At 36.4% G+C, this 14,572-nt stretch overlaps 1 protein-coding gene across 10 annotated transcripts in view; it reads right to left on the reverse strand.

Moving 5' to 3' along the window:
• LOC110369847 (echinoderm microtubule-associated protein-like 2) overlaps nucleotides 1–14,572 on the reverse strand; it is a 60,403-nt gene that overhangs the window by 14,707 nt on the left and 31,124 nt on the right. For 2 of the 10 annotated variants that reach the window (XM_064038445.1, XM_064038449.1), the window contains exons 2-7: nucleotides 11,073–11,244; nucleotides 9,495–9,686; nucleotides 8,411–8,519; nucleotides 6,187–6,327; nucleotides 5,000–5,116; nucleotides 3,484–3,555 (exon numbers count right to left, since the gene is read on the reverse strand). In XM_064038445.1, coding sequence (XP_063894515.1) covers nucleotides 3,484–3,555; nucleotides 5,000–5,116; nucleotides 6,187–6,327; nucleotides 8,411–8,519; nucleotides 9,495–9,686; nucleotides 11,073–11,160 — 719 coding nt within the window. In that variant the 5' untranslated portion in view covers nucleotides 11,161–11,244. Of the gene's footprint in view, nucleotides 1–3,483; nucleotides 3,556–4,999; nucleotides 5,117–6,186; nucleotides 6,328–8,410; nucleotides 8,520–9,494; nucleotides 9,687–11,072; nucleotides 11,248–14,572 lie in introns of all 10 variants that reach the window. The other 8 variants (XM_064038448.1, XM_064038451.1, XM_064038450.1 and 5 more) reach the window with 7 other exon arrangements.

The following is a 14,572-nucleotide window of genomic DNA, read 5'->3' on the forward strand; positions in this document are numbered from 1 at the left end:
CTTACCTACTTATAGTATAATTTATTAGCAATATTCACCTATCTTTTTATAAATTAGTGTCATTTTCTTAGTATCCTAATAGCATGTATGCCATTAAGGTAAATGAGTAACATTTAGTTGTGTAAGTACTAATCTTGACATTAATTTAATGAATTACCCTGAATATTAACTAATTACCCTCAGGAGACCCGTTAATTTATTTAATCATATTGATTACATCAAACCAACTTAAGCTAAGTGTTTTGTACAATTTGAAAACCTATCACGCCCAAAATATAAGGAGGACTAAGTACAGAGGCATTACATACTATAATAACAGATACAAGGAGAATAGGCATAGTAAAACGACAAAACAAAAGCATTAGGTAAGCGTATTAAAAAAAGCGTGACAATGACCAAGGCCATATTAATCCGAAAGCCGAGATTTTCAATTATAAGTGTCAAGCGACTTACATCGGGGTGAATGACATTGTTACCGCCAAGATGCGTTTAACATCTGCCCACTACGAAAAAAAATTATAGCGAACCGCGCAGTAAGCCACCAAAGTCCAGCTACGCGATAGAAATAAATCTAAAATAAAATATACAATGTGTTATGCTTTTATACAGAGTATAATGATCACTGATAAAATCTGAATATACATATGTATGTTGATTACTAAACGCAGTGAATGTGCGGCATTTCAACAGTTAACAACAAACTTCTGTCACTTTTTTCATAACACGTTATTTTATTGTTGATCATTAACAATAACACGGCGATTTCATGTAAGATAATGCCTTTTCAATCAATTGTAATTGTAACTCATTTTACGATTGATAGAATTATTGTGGTTTACTAAACGTACCGGTGATTCTAAGGCAACAAAACTTTCATAACGGCATCAACTGATAATAATAACGGAAAATAATATTAAAAAAACGTTACCCTTCTTCCATGGCGCCAAAAATTTTAATAAATAACTTTCAATTCTTCCGAATAAGGCAAAGATTTTAAAACACTGACGCGAACTTTTTTAAGAACCGGTATTTCGAGGCACAGGCGCGAGGTATACAGCCGGCTACCGAGAATACTTTAGCCAGACTGCGTGCGTCGAGGACTAAACCGAACATGGAGTTCGTTTCAGGTATAAGACGCGAATCTTCTGAATTGGGGCGATTCCATTACCGTTTTTGAGTAAGACTTTAGTATGGTACGAAGTATAAAAGCTGCAATGTAGTGCATGTAATGATTATTCATCTTAATGACTGCATCGTTGTACGAGTTTTGCAAGCTAAGTGAGTCATAGGAATGATTTCAATGCGCTGCGGTGACGTTACGAGAGTTTAAGGAAATTATCATTTTACAGGTGTTCATTGTTGACTAGATAATGCTTGTTACCGCGGTCAGATCAAGGACAAGAATCTTTACTTAGTTGATAGAGTAATATGCAATCTCTTTCATCTCCCAGTACATCGGCCTACGTAGTGACTAAAAAACAATTTCTTTCTGATATTGAATTCCATATACGATTTTCCTTGAGTATAATAAATTAAATATAAAGTAAGGAAAATGGCCAGGTAAACATCACTATAATATAAATAATAACATAATATTTAATAGAATTCAGAAAGTCACTAACCAACCGATTACCTGTCACAAATAATTTTATACAATGCTATTGATTTTTTTTTGAGTAGATTTCCAATATTGGTAATTTCATTGATTATTCTGTTTATGTTATATTCAAATTCATAAAGGTGTATAATGTGATAGATACGCATTAATCTTAGGATCTAGAAGTACATAAGAAGTATTTTCTTGTGACAAAAAGATATTATATTTTGTTCCACCTACGAGTAGCTATTATTCTATAAGATCTATTCAATAAATACTTATTTCAATTGATATTAGTGTTGTGCATATTTTCTGAAACTTGATCGAAGTTTTAGGCCGAAATCGAAATATTTTAGCTGGAGGAAAATGACTTTATTACTGTTTTTACTGATTGATTTAATTGTTTTGGCCATGGCCCAGACACACAATGAAAACTCTTGTATTATTTTTGGAGTAAGTAATTGTTGAATTAATCCAATCGATTAATCTGAACAGCCATCGATGAAGTCAAAATTCAGACTTAAAGCTGAAGTTCTTAGAAGAAAACCTTACACAGCTTGTTTTGCCAAAACGGCTTGCCAAAACAGCCAAAACAGCTTTAAACTACTTGACTTAATCCTGACCTAATGCTGAATATTTCGCCGAAGCCGAAACCGATTTCCCACACTATCTGCCCGAGTGATGGCCGTTCGTCCGCTACATGTAATCAGATGCGCCAGCGCGTGGGCAAGTTACACAATACACGGTTTTTGTCCTGTACTGCCATACAAATTGCTATGCGAAACGGATGCCAATGCTGGTCATTGTGTCGAAGATGTAATTACTTTGATGTATTGGTGCTTTTAATCAATTTTATAAGTAATAGAAAGAAATTACAGGTTTTAGGAATAAGGACAGGTTAATCTACCTAGAGATCAATATGATCATCTTCTGTTAATTTAATACATAGATATTTTTTGTGGGGTATTTAGACTGGGAGTCGACCCCAACATAGTTGTGAAAAGGCTATGGTGATTTATGATAATATTTACAATACCTGGAATGTCAATTGTTAATTTTGTTTTTATTAGTTAAGTACTTTATGTAAATAAAGTCTGTAGTGTTTATATACTCTCTTTACCTAGTCTTTCTGAGTGTCGTATGAGTGGATCTGCTGATAAAATGCGATATTTTTACCGACTGAGCATCAATATTATGATTCATTCTTGTATTCTGCCATGAATGCAGAGCTGAAGCTGAAATCTCGAAGGTTAAAAAGGACTTAACAATAGTATTCACGACACACTCAACATTGTCCATATTGAGCTAACCGTATGTAGTTAAAGCCAATTGCAGTGAAGGTCAAACCAGATCATTTATCTCTTGAAGTGAATCTTCCGATTACCGACTTGCCGTGTTGCGTCAACTCTAAATAACAAATAATTGCTGGTTTTTACGGCCTAATAAATGTATGAGGTTTTATGTACATATATTTGATTGGATGAAGTTTAGCTGCCTACATAGTACTTTTTTGCTAATTTAGTGATGATGTACCTTAATTGTTATAGGTATGGACTTGTGGTGTGCTAATAATTGTTACTAATATTTTGGAAAATCCATTGTATTAGTAGTCCGAAGTAGTACATGTATGAAAATAACTTTCTTGTAACTTGGGTAGCACGTGGGTAGCAAATTACTAGTAGGCTAAGCCTACTAACAACCTAGGCTTGCTGACCATTTGTTGATTGAGACTATTATAAGATAAAGTTGCATATTATTAGTACCATCACCTTACTACTTAATTACAAATTAAAACCCAAAACTTCAATCCGCATTCAATATTAGTCCCCAATCTGTTAGTTCCCATATCCCTTCACCAACCAACGCCAACGTTTGTGCCAACTTACCCATGTTTCAAAATCGGTCCATTTTGTGACGGCTTAGAATATAAGTTTAGCAACGACTTTGTGGTTGTAAATCTAGAGGGAAGTACAAAAAACAATTAGACATTACAGGAAAATAAAAGAAATTGATGATTTAGCAAAGAAATCACATAATGAAGCTGTATTGCTATTGCAAAGTGCTTAAGGCGAGGAAGTGGTCAACAATAATTCCATAACCGGCACGCGCATCTAAGGCGCCAAAAGGGGTCGGAGCGTCTGAGCGGGGCGAGGATAACAATACGCGCGCTAGCTTATAACTAAAAGTCGTAAGCGACAAAATGGTTTTGTAATTTTAATATTTAGAAATGATAATTTAATAAAAATTCCTACTACCATTTTAAAGAGTATGTATATACTCAACTACTAAAAAAGTTAAGAGGCTTAAATCGGTCCCGTTTGCCCATAATATGTGAATCTCTTTTTAAAAAGAGGTATGTTTGATATATTTTTCTCTGTTATAAAAGTTACCTAATCATGTTTCTACAACTAACAAAATAAGGCTTATATCATGAACTTTCAGGTAACCAAGTTGTATTTTGATCCGTTTTGTATTTACTGAGAAAAATTGACATCCTTGGCGCCAAAAATTCCAATTCGTCCTCTTAATTTTTAGCGCGTGTGTGTGTGAAGTGAAGGAAAATGTGAATAATAGAAGCTAGTTAGCGGTGCTGATAACATGTTTTTTGTACCTATTTTCCCTTTTGCTATATCAATGTGCTAGCTGATTGATATCGTGATCAATAAGTTTTACTAAACTCAGCACTAGTGTTACTTTTCTACAGTGTGTGTTCATCTAGACCAATTTTTGGTTGATAATCATTGATCAATTACTGATTGCTTTATAAACATCGTTAAATCCTCTCAATGAGGGTTTTCGATATTTTTTCTGCCGCCAGGCGGCGCTTCGTATGCGTCAGGTCCAAACAGCTGTCAAATAGTATGGAATTGTAGGTGCCGAACTTATTGTTTATTGAAATTCTGTTATATTGGAAGTGTTATTGATTTTATTATGGACTACGGTCAGAATAAGGTTTCCGAACTAAAAATTGAGCTAAGAGAGAGGGTGCAAAAGTCACTGGTACTAAGGAAAAGCTTGTTGAAAAATTTGTTAACACAATATGATTTAGTTTTTTTTATTTACTCAACCGCAATAGTAAAACAATAATGCAGTGCTTTAATTTTAAAATAAAAAAAACACTAAAATCGTTCACTATTCATAGTAAAGATAAGCACTTTGACAGTTACCTGGACCTGACGACTCGGTGCTGCCACCTGGTGGACGCCATTTTAGAAAACCCTCATTAACAGCCTAAATATTTTGTTTACAAAATGAGAAATTCAGTGCTGCCATCTTGTACGACAGCACCAAAACTGTTTACACAACAGTTCTCATATCCACCAACAGATGGCGCTAGTTTCTTCGTAACCTACAAGCCAATATAGCACCGCTAACGTTGTATGGTGTTCGTGTTCCACATACCTGGAGTTTGGCAGGAGGCCTTGCGCGTTGAAGTCGCCCGTGGAGTTCCACCGCTTGGTGAGGCTGTTGACCCCGGGCGAGACGCTCTGGTTGCTGGACGTAGAGTTGTTTCGTGATCTAGATGCCAACGATATCACTACGATACTGGCTGCTTAGCTAGCTAGTACTACAATGGCTTTGAAGCAAGCAGCTAATTAAAATTGGCTGTAACTAGCAGGGGATTGGGATTGAGCCCATATTTGGAATATGCTTTATAAAGATAAAGTAAGTAACTCAACATATAATAATGACATATAATGACAATATGGAGGGAAATCTAATGTAATTCGTAACAGAGATGTTTTTTCTTCTCAGGTCATCCGGTCATACATTCAGCATTCTCACAGAACATAATAACTATAATACCCACCACCGTTCCAATATTCTACTTGCAAAATCTGCAAATACTACTACATGCTTGATAGACTACTATCGCCTAAGTTCGATTTTAAACTATGCTCCTTCTTATATTTATGAACAGTAAATTCCTACAAAGAATTCTTTCTTATATTTAACTGCATTAAACATAATTTCTTTATAGCGTTTGGGTACAGTTAGAATTGTGAATTCTTACAAAAATATATCGACCTTAGCATTGCCCTGTAAAACCCAAAACGCATTTATTCTCTTTTTTGTGGATGCAGTTTGATGACTTTTTGCAACATTCATTGCAAAAAGTTGCAAAAGGAACTTAGTCACAAAGACATATTGCACAGTAAACTTTTAAATATCCTACTCTCATTTCATTATCGTGCCGTGCAGATTTTTCATAAATTCTCCATGCGACTACAGGCACCTCTAATCCTTCTAGAAACTATGCTATTCCTTTTTTCTTCCATTTTTAAGTCAACATCAGTGGCATATCATGAACCACTTGAATTAATAACGTAAACGATTTTTGAATGGCATACAACAGGCATTTACTACCGAAATAACTTGGAGACTGAAGTCGGCAGCGATGCGGCGAGCACTTTCAGAGTGCTACTGCCATTCCTGTGTTTGCACGTCACTTAGCACGTCTTATGACCTCCTTCCATAACATACTCGTATCTTAAGCTATATTCACCATTGTAAAATCGTTTCCATTACGAACGCTTCTAAAGATCCTTGGTACCATCCCCACAAGTCTACCTAACTCCATATAATACCTGTAAGGCTGCGGCGGATGCGGCACGTGGTGTGGGGCGGGGGTGGCGCGCGGGGAGGGGGACGGCGCCGGCGACAGCGACGACGATGATGCTGGCGAGTCCGACTGCAGCGACCCTGTGGACTGGTGCTGAGGACCGCGTCTGGAACGAAGGACAAACGGGTTAATAAGCTATGTTATTCTATATGGCGAAAGTAAAGTTGGTCGATTGGTTGACTCATAATCCGACAAATACAGACGTGCTCAACAAAGCAACTTAAAAATAGCATAATTAACAATTTTTTATTGTGACCTAGTTCTAGAGACATAACGTTTTTGTTGTGAAATTATACAGTTTTTGTTACAAATATGGTCAAAAAGTGATTATCTACAATTATGGATAGCAGCCCCTCCCATCGTGGCGGACTGCCGCATCACTCTTCACCATCAGCAGTATCACCCAAGAGTCGAGCACAGGATGAAACAGTTGAGGTTCTTTCTACCCCTGAAATTCAATCCTGGATGTCTAGCATTGAACAGTGCCTGAATGAAGTATCGATAACGGTTTCGGAAGGCAAGATGAATTCCGAACAAAAACTACGAGTTACTAGCCTTTGTCGCAAAGTGGGACACGGAGTCTCTCAAATGGCTGTGCAATATCAGTCATTAAAACATAAGGCCATCCAGAACTACACCACCCTGCAAACGTTAAAAGAAAATCAAGACCTCGCCATCAGTTTGACTGAGATCAAGCAGAAACTACACGAGACTCTCATCAAACCTAAACCGGAAAGCACTTCCTTCGCAGACATGGTAAAGGGTACAAAAAGCCTTATTCGGCCTCAAGCAACAAGCTCTGTTGCTATATATCCTAGTGACCATACCAAGACTAGTGATGAGACCAAAAACTTTGTCCAAAAAATTGTATGCCCTGAGGAAATGAAATTGAAGGTACATGGGCTTCGGAAAATAAGAAATGGAGGAGTTATCATAAGCACGGAGACCAAGGATGACATCCTAAAATTGAAACAGACTGTCGAGCGCTCCACGTCTGCATTTACTGTTACTGAACCTCAAAAACGAAAGCCCCGTATTATAATTATTGGGGTACCCACTGATATGGCAGAGAAAGAAGTATTTAGATGTATTTACGAGCAAAATATCGTCGACAAATTTCCAACACTGACAAAGGATACATTTTTGACCTCATGTAAATTAAGCCATAAGTCAGGGAAAAGGGATGCTGACAGCTGCAACTACATTGTTGAAGTACCAGCCAACGTCCGGAAAGCACTAGTGGATCAGAATCGACTTTACATAAACTGGACGTCGTGCCCGGTACATGATTTCACCCTTGTGACTCGGTGCTTCAAGTGTCAGCAGTATGGTCATGCATCCAAGACTTGCAAATCTGCTACCTCTACTTGTGGCCACTGTGGAGGAGAAGGACACGCGACTCAAGAGTGCTCTTCAAAGGAACAACCACCGAAATGTGCAACATGTAAGCGCTACAAAAAACCCCACAATCACAAGACGGGAGACTCCGAATGCCCTGCTAGAAAAGCCGCTGAATATAGGTATATCAACTCCGTAGATTATAAAGGCATCTAGTAGCGTCAAACTCTAGATAATATTTCGCTCTAAATCATTTTTACACATTATATAATTTCATTTTTTACTTAGGGATTATTGATTATTTTTAGGCCCGCATTTTTAAACTTAGATATTATAGGTACTCAATATGTATATTTTTATTAGTATGTAAGCATTATATTATACATGTGTAAAAATACTGTATTTGCCACATTGACCTAGAATTTTAGTCACTATAGCAATTTCTGTTAATTCGCTATAAATATTATAATAAGCACTTTTACGCCCGAGACACAGGTTTTTACCTAGTTCGGGCAAATTATACATCAGCACTTTTTAGAATTAAGCTAAATATTGTAAAAATTTTGTTCAAAGTGAAGTAATAAACAATTTATTATTATTATTTATTATTATTATTATAAAGTTATATGTAGATGTTTTATTTCAGGATACTGTCAAGTCTGTGTATGACTCGGCGACTAGGTCCACTCGTGAAGTATATCATCGACATAAAAGAACAAGGCCTACTGTTAACAGCATGCAGAGCTCTCAGAATCAGAATGAGTACAATTATTCTCCTCGAGGAAAATCCATGTACTAGAAGATCAATTACTATTCCATTATTTAATGAATGAAACATAATTAATAATTACCTTTGTGGTAATGAGGATGTGCTAGAGCCGTAGCTGGAGGTCCTCTTAGCAGTCTCTCTGTATGAAGGCTGCCTCAGTCGGAGCTCCCGAGTTGGTGTGCCCGTAGAACCTGAAGGAAAAATATATCTTATTAGTTTTATATACTTTAGTAATGTATTGCCTTTGCATGATAGAATATTTCTTATTTAATATCAAGAAATGATGGTTTGCGTGCAGTGTTTTTGAAAATTCATGAAATCAAAATAAACTTACAACCATCAATAAATATTGCTTTGCCTTTGGATGTAAAGCATGTCATGCATGGCGTACATTAGCTTTCGCGTATAAAATACATGACCTTTAGTCTGCACTTTAATGAAGGAAATTAACTTCATCATAATTTCCCATTTGTAATAAACATGAACAAATTATAGAAATGGATTGCTTCCGTGGGATAGAGAAGCTCATAGCTTATTTCCAATTGATCTTCGATCGTTAAACTCATTTCAATAAGTTATCCAATCGCCTGCAGTAAAAACCCTATAAATCATTAAATGATTGGAACATATCCACCCAATGAAAAATGAAAGGCTAACACGAACTGGGCCAGGTATGTTGTGCTAGGCTCATATTTATTACATTTATATAATAAAAACTGTACCAAACAGTGAAAGGATATAGTTTCGTAAATATTGATTTAGTTCGGTAATCAGCGGTGTATAAATAACAATTTAAGGTTTATTACTGCTTGATTAGCAATCGAAAAAAACTTTTGATGGAGCTCAAAACTATTCATTGCCAATTATTTATTATTTTATTGCGAAAAGGTTTTTATCATGGGTTTTTAAATTTTGAAATTACATGATTTTGTGAGACGTTATAATTTTTTTAAAAGCTGTACGATCCGATGATATATCATACCCTTAACTTTCTAGCCTCCAAGATAAAACTCATGTAGGTGTTCGCATCTTCACTAAAAACCATAGGTTTTGTCTATTGCTCTTTCTATTTTGTACAGATATAAATTACAGCCTGGCTAATGTCTAACCATCCTAGATGCTTAAACTAGTTCCAAGAATCACCTAAAATACAACAAAATACACACCAGTATAAGCACCGTTCCTTTGACCAGTGGTAGGCGCTGTGGGTGCTCTGCCCTCCAAGGCGTTGAGCCTCCGCAGCGCATCAGCCAGGGTCGACCGGAGACACAGCAACTCCTCGGCCTGGCGCGCGCATCGCACTTCCAGCTCAGCTACGCGCGCCGCCAGACCAGCGCCTTCACCTTCTAGCATTTCATCTGGAAATAAGATAAACATCTTGGTAAATTAAAGGAACAACTTTAGTTGTGTCATCAAGTCAAGAAGTTTCTTTTGTATGGAGGCAGATAGTTGGTAAAGGAAAAAGAAAATTCCCCTCTTTACAGGGTTGAAACTGATCTTATGTATTGTAATGGTTTGTAGTCAAATAATAGAGTAGCAAAGGTTTGCGGACTTAGGATAATACCAAGCAGCAGGAAACCAGTTGTAAGACCACCCCGGTCTTACAAAAGATCCAATCATTATCGATTAACAAATAACCGAGATTAATGACTCCTAATATTGTAATAATCATAAAAGCGTCGATGTTAAATTAATTAACAGACAGCCATTAGCAATTAACTTTTGCTTTCACGCATTGCCGTAACTCATATTATTTGTGATGTTTCCTAATGTTGGTTACAGCGGAGCCACGGCTTTTATGAATTATCTTACATCAACTAGAAGTATTGGATAAGATATTAGCAAAGCATCGATGGGTTAACTTAAAATTAATGATAGCAATATAAGGAAATAAGACAGTTTTAAAGATGTAAAAACAGGTTACGAAGTTGAGGTCCACAAGATGACCGTCGAAGATATAGAGGCCGTAGCAGACATTACGCAAATCACCGAGCAGATAAGTGTTGATGAGTTTATCATTACTCCTGATTGTTAAGCAAGCGGACCAATCACGGTATGTCCCAATGCGACACTCGGACGACTTAGTACAACGGAATTGGTTTGCAAATTCAGCTCCTTCGTTGACAAACCATTGTGTCCTAAACAATAGTACAAACGAGTGAGCAAGCAAAAAAATTGCATAATCACGTGTAAAGGAATTTGGACTTTATGTTCTAGGTGGAAAGGTTAATAAGAGAGGAGTAAATAGTGCCGTGTGAGATTGTATGAATGCTACGGTAGAGAGCTATCGGTTTGTTGAAGGACATGTTTTGTTTACTTTATTTATTTATAGATGGCTTGTTTTCAGTGTATTCAATTGTAATGCAAGTGTTATTTTCCATCCGTTACATAACATACGGGTGTAATGTCATAAATTTATGTAGGTCTAGGTCGTAATGGGACTTATAGAAGTCTAGGGACGTTAATAATTCATCAGAGTAGACCTGTTGGTTTAGTTAATTTTTAATTCTTTGATATCCTAATTCTTCAATGTCCAAATCATTCGTTAGGGCCAGTTATAAGATATCTACTTACGGGTTTAACTTCAGGGGCTGTAGGAGAAAATTGACAAACTACTAACAAAATTACTAGTATACAAGCCAACACACGAAGACACAACCAAAAATAAGACAGCATCCAAAACAGTGCTCTAATTAAAACAAAATCTACGGTGCCATTAAAGAGTTTCAATCCATGGGACTCACGCCATGCTGCGTAGACATCGTTCATGGTATCCCCTGGGGAGTCACTTGCCCTGGAGCTCCTTGAATCCCGGTCCCCGTGGCTGTCCATCTTCAGTGGCACTTAGTGGACGATTTGGCACATTTTAGCTTACTTTTACAAGTCAATCAGTTCATAATTCGGGTAGGGAAACTTCTGCTATTTAGACGGAATTGATATTATTGTCTGCATTTGTTTTGCTGAAGAAACTATTTGCTAACTTTTTTAATACATTTCGGAACTACATAGTTTTGTTACAGTTAACAAATTGTGTGATTGGTTTATTGTTCGATGGTTTGGTTGCAGTTAAAGAAATATGTGTTTTTTTGCTTCCAAGAGAATGATTCTGCAATTTTGGAGAGATTATCTAAAATTCTTATCTCGGTATTTGAGTCATGTTCCAATTCTCACGTACTACAAATTGGGTTACTTTTTATATTTAGCATTGATAAACAAACTTGCTAGTTTGGACATTTCGCATATAGATACATGCAGATGTACGACGGAATAATTGCAAAAATGCGTGTCAAAAGCTCACTTTCCCACAAATTGAGGAATTCGGATAGCGGTGAATATACAGGTGTGGTCGTTTGCATAAACATGTGCATTCTATCGGTAACTGTACTGCTCATCTCCGGCCATGTGCTGACCTTTTTGTTTTTATTGACACTACGTGAATAACGGAGGAAAACTACCATTTTCATTACTCGGGTGAACGATTCTCTGCAATCTTTGTGATGAAGTTATGACATTTGTGACCGCAGACAGAGTTACTATTGACGACTACTCGTAATTGCGCTAAACTTTAAAACCACATCAAAATAAAATCTAAAAGATTAGGCTTTTGCAACGTTTAATACCCAAAACTTTAACCGTTGTATAATCGGATAATCTCATTACGAAGTAGTGAATTCTTACAAACAAATGTGTTTACGATTACCTATGGTTTGTTTTGTATTAATTATAGGGCAATGCTCTGAGCACACAGTTTACATAATACACGGTAGATCACGAAAGTAGGAAGTCACCGTTTATTGGACTACAATCACATTGAAATGTTAGAGCCTCTATACACGAGCTTGCATTATAATGTGCCGAGTGCTGAGAAGTCCATAAGGAAATCAACATTATTATTGCATCGGGGAATATAAAGTTGTATTTTATTACTGATGCTTAGTTGTCAAGATTGCTTGTATTTTATGGGTTATTATTTTCGATTAACCCGAAGTCACACAAAGTTTTAATTATAAAACACTAACTAACCCATTGTTTTCAGCTGTATAACAACGCAAGACATTTATTTGCAATAAATAACCTATCAATCTCGAATTCGCTAATGGGCAAGTTTCGCAAACTAACATAGGAAGTGACTGCAGACTGCAGTAAATGTGCCGTGTATGTGCACACTAACATTTTCACAGAACAACAAGCTGCTGATATTTCTCACGACTGAGAAAGTTACGTGAGAAGATCCGCAGAAAAAAAAACAAAAGTGAACACAATGTTTCACGGCTCATTACGATCTTAATTGCCTTGGAATAAGGTCGAATTTACAGCTATAGATTTAAATTGCTCTATCAAACATAAGTGGTACGTTAGAATTAATACTGTATCATTTCTAATGGTGTTTAGATTGAATGAACAATAGCAGTGATTAGTTTTTAATGTTCAGAGTAATCAAAAGGTTTCGTTTTGTTTTAATAGTAAGGTGTAGCTAATTGGGCTGTGGTTTCAATTTGTGTTATCAATTGTGAAAATATAGTAAAGCGCATATTTATTGGTTTTCACTCATGATTGAACAACAATATCCAGAGGATTCAGTGAAGCAATAAATAATGATAAAACAAATCTTTCAAATCGATCAGTCAGAAAACAATAAACGCAAGAATTTATTCAGGGACCAATTTCGATCATTTAACTTGGATATGTTACGGGTAATGCTAGAAGGTGGAGTAAACCTAGGTTTACCCGGGTTGACTTAGTATTACCCGAGCTTCTTGGGTAAAGTCCGAATAATAAGTAAAATAAATTTTAATTCGGGGTTTACCCATGCTCACCTAGGTCTACCCAACTCTGACTGGGTAATGTTAAAAATTTGTGTAATTAATTAGTGAAATGAAAATCCAAGATCATTTTAAACATTTATAATTAAAAAAAACATATACAGGCTATCGTAATCGCTTGAAGAGCATAAACTTAATAGCTTTAATAGAAAAAAACTAATAACGGTCGGTGTTGTTCAAATTGAAATTATTTATTTGAGCAAGATAAACTGCTGTGACATTTAAAATTGCACAATTTTCCTGCAGCTTTGCATGAACACTTCTTTGTGGCACATTCTGTTTTGCAATTAAACCTTTTTAGAGTAACGCCACGGGCTTGAAAATTACGCAACACCTAGCATTACCCAGTCAGAGTTGGGTAGACCTAGGTGAGCATGGGTAAACCCCGAATGTAAAATTTATTTTACTTATTATTCGGACTTTACCCAAGAAGCCTGGGTAATACTAAGTCAACCCGCGTAAACCTAGGTTTACTCCACCTTCTAGCTTTACCCGTAACAGATATAAATAAGCGAATTGTCGTCAAAGGTAACGGGATTATTCCCGTTGAGTACTAAACATTTATCTGATAGTTAAATGTTATCTCGCAGGCGTCTCCGAGTCTACGAGTTATATTCCGCTTTATTGCTTGGCACGAATATCGTGGCGCCTTCCAACTGTGTACGGAAAGAATTGTGTTTATTTACTACGTCTAGGGTAAGAAAACTTTGTTTTATGGGTATCGTAGGTTGAATGACCAGAAACGGCGTAAAAGCAAAAAATAATATAACGATATCGACGAAAATCACAAGGTCAAAACACAAACTACAAGATAACAAAATAATGTGATGAGTAGCGATTTCGAAAAAAATAGACCCATAATAAAATGAGATTGGTGACGAATGCACTGTTAATATAAACAAATATAAAATGAAAAAATATATAAAGCAGTAGATCTATTTAAAGACACTTAAGTCTAAACGATATCGACATTCGGTAAAGCCAACATAATACTGCACACTTAAAGTTAGTAACTTTATGTTAAACCCAACACGAAATGCGCCATGACTACTAAAATCGCAGCTAATAAACTTCGCAGTTTGGCTTGTAAACATAATACTTTACGACTGTAAGCGGCTTTTAATCATAATAAAGCGCCGTTTGTTGTGCATTTTAGTATTCTCTTCAATGCAGAATGGAAAATCCAGTCTAAAAGTACTTAAGGTAATCGTACATCCGTAGAAGGCAGTAACTTAAGGGGTATGGTGACATTGCCAATCAAATCACGCCATGACAGTAATCCCATGGTTGACGATGAGCAACCGGATATGACGGTAACAGGCCATAGAGACCACTCATAGAGGTGAGGACACACCGGTGAACACACACAAACAAACATAGACCATGTTATTATCATGGATGAATTTCGAAAGATAAATCTA

Source organism: Helicoverpa armigera, chromosome 16 (assembly GCF_030705265.1).
Source record: "Helicoverpa armigera isolate CAAS_96S chromosome 16, ASM3070526v1, whole genome shotgun sequence".
NCBI lineage: Eukaryota > Metazoa > Arthropoda > Insecta > Lepidoptera > Noctuidae > Helicoverpa > Helicoverpa armigera.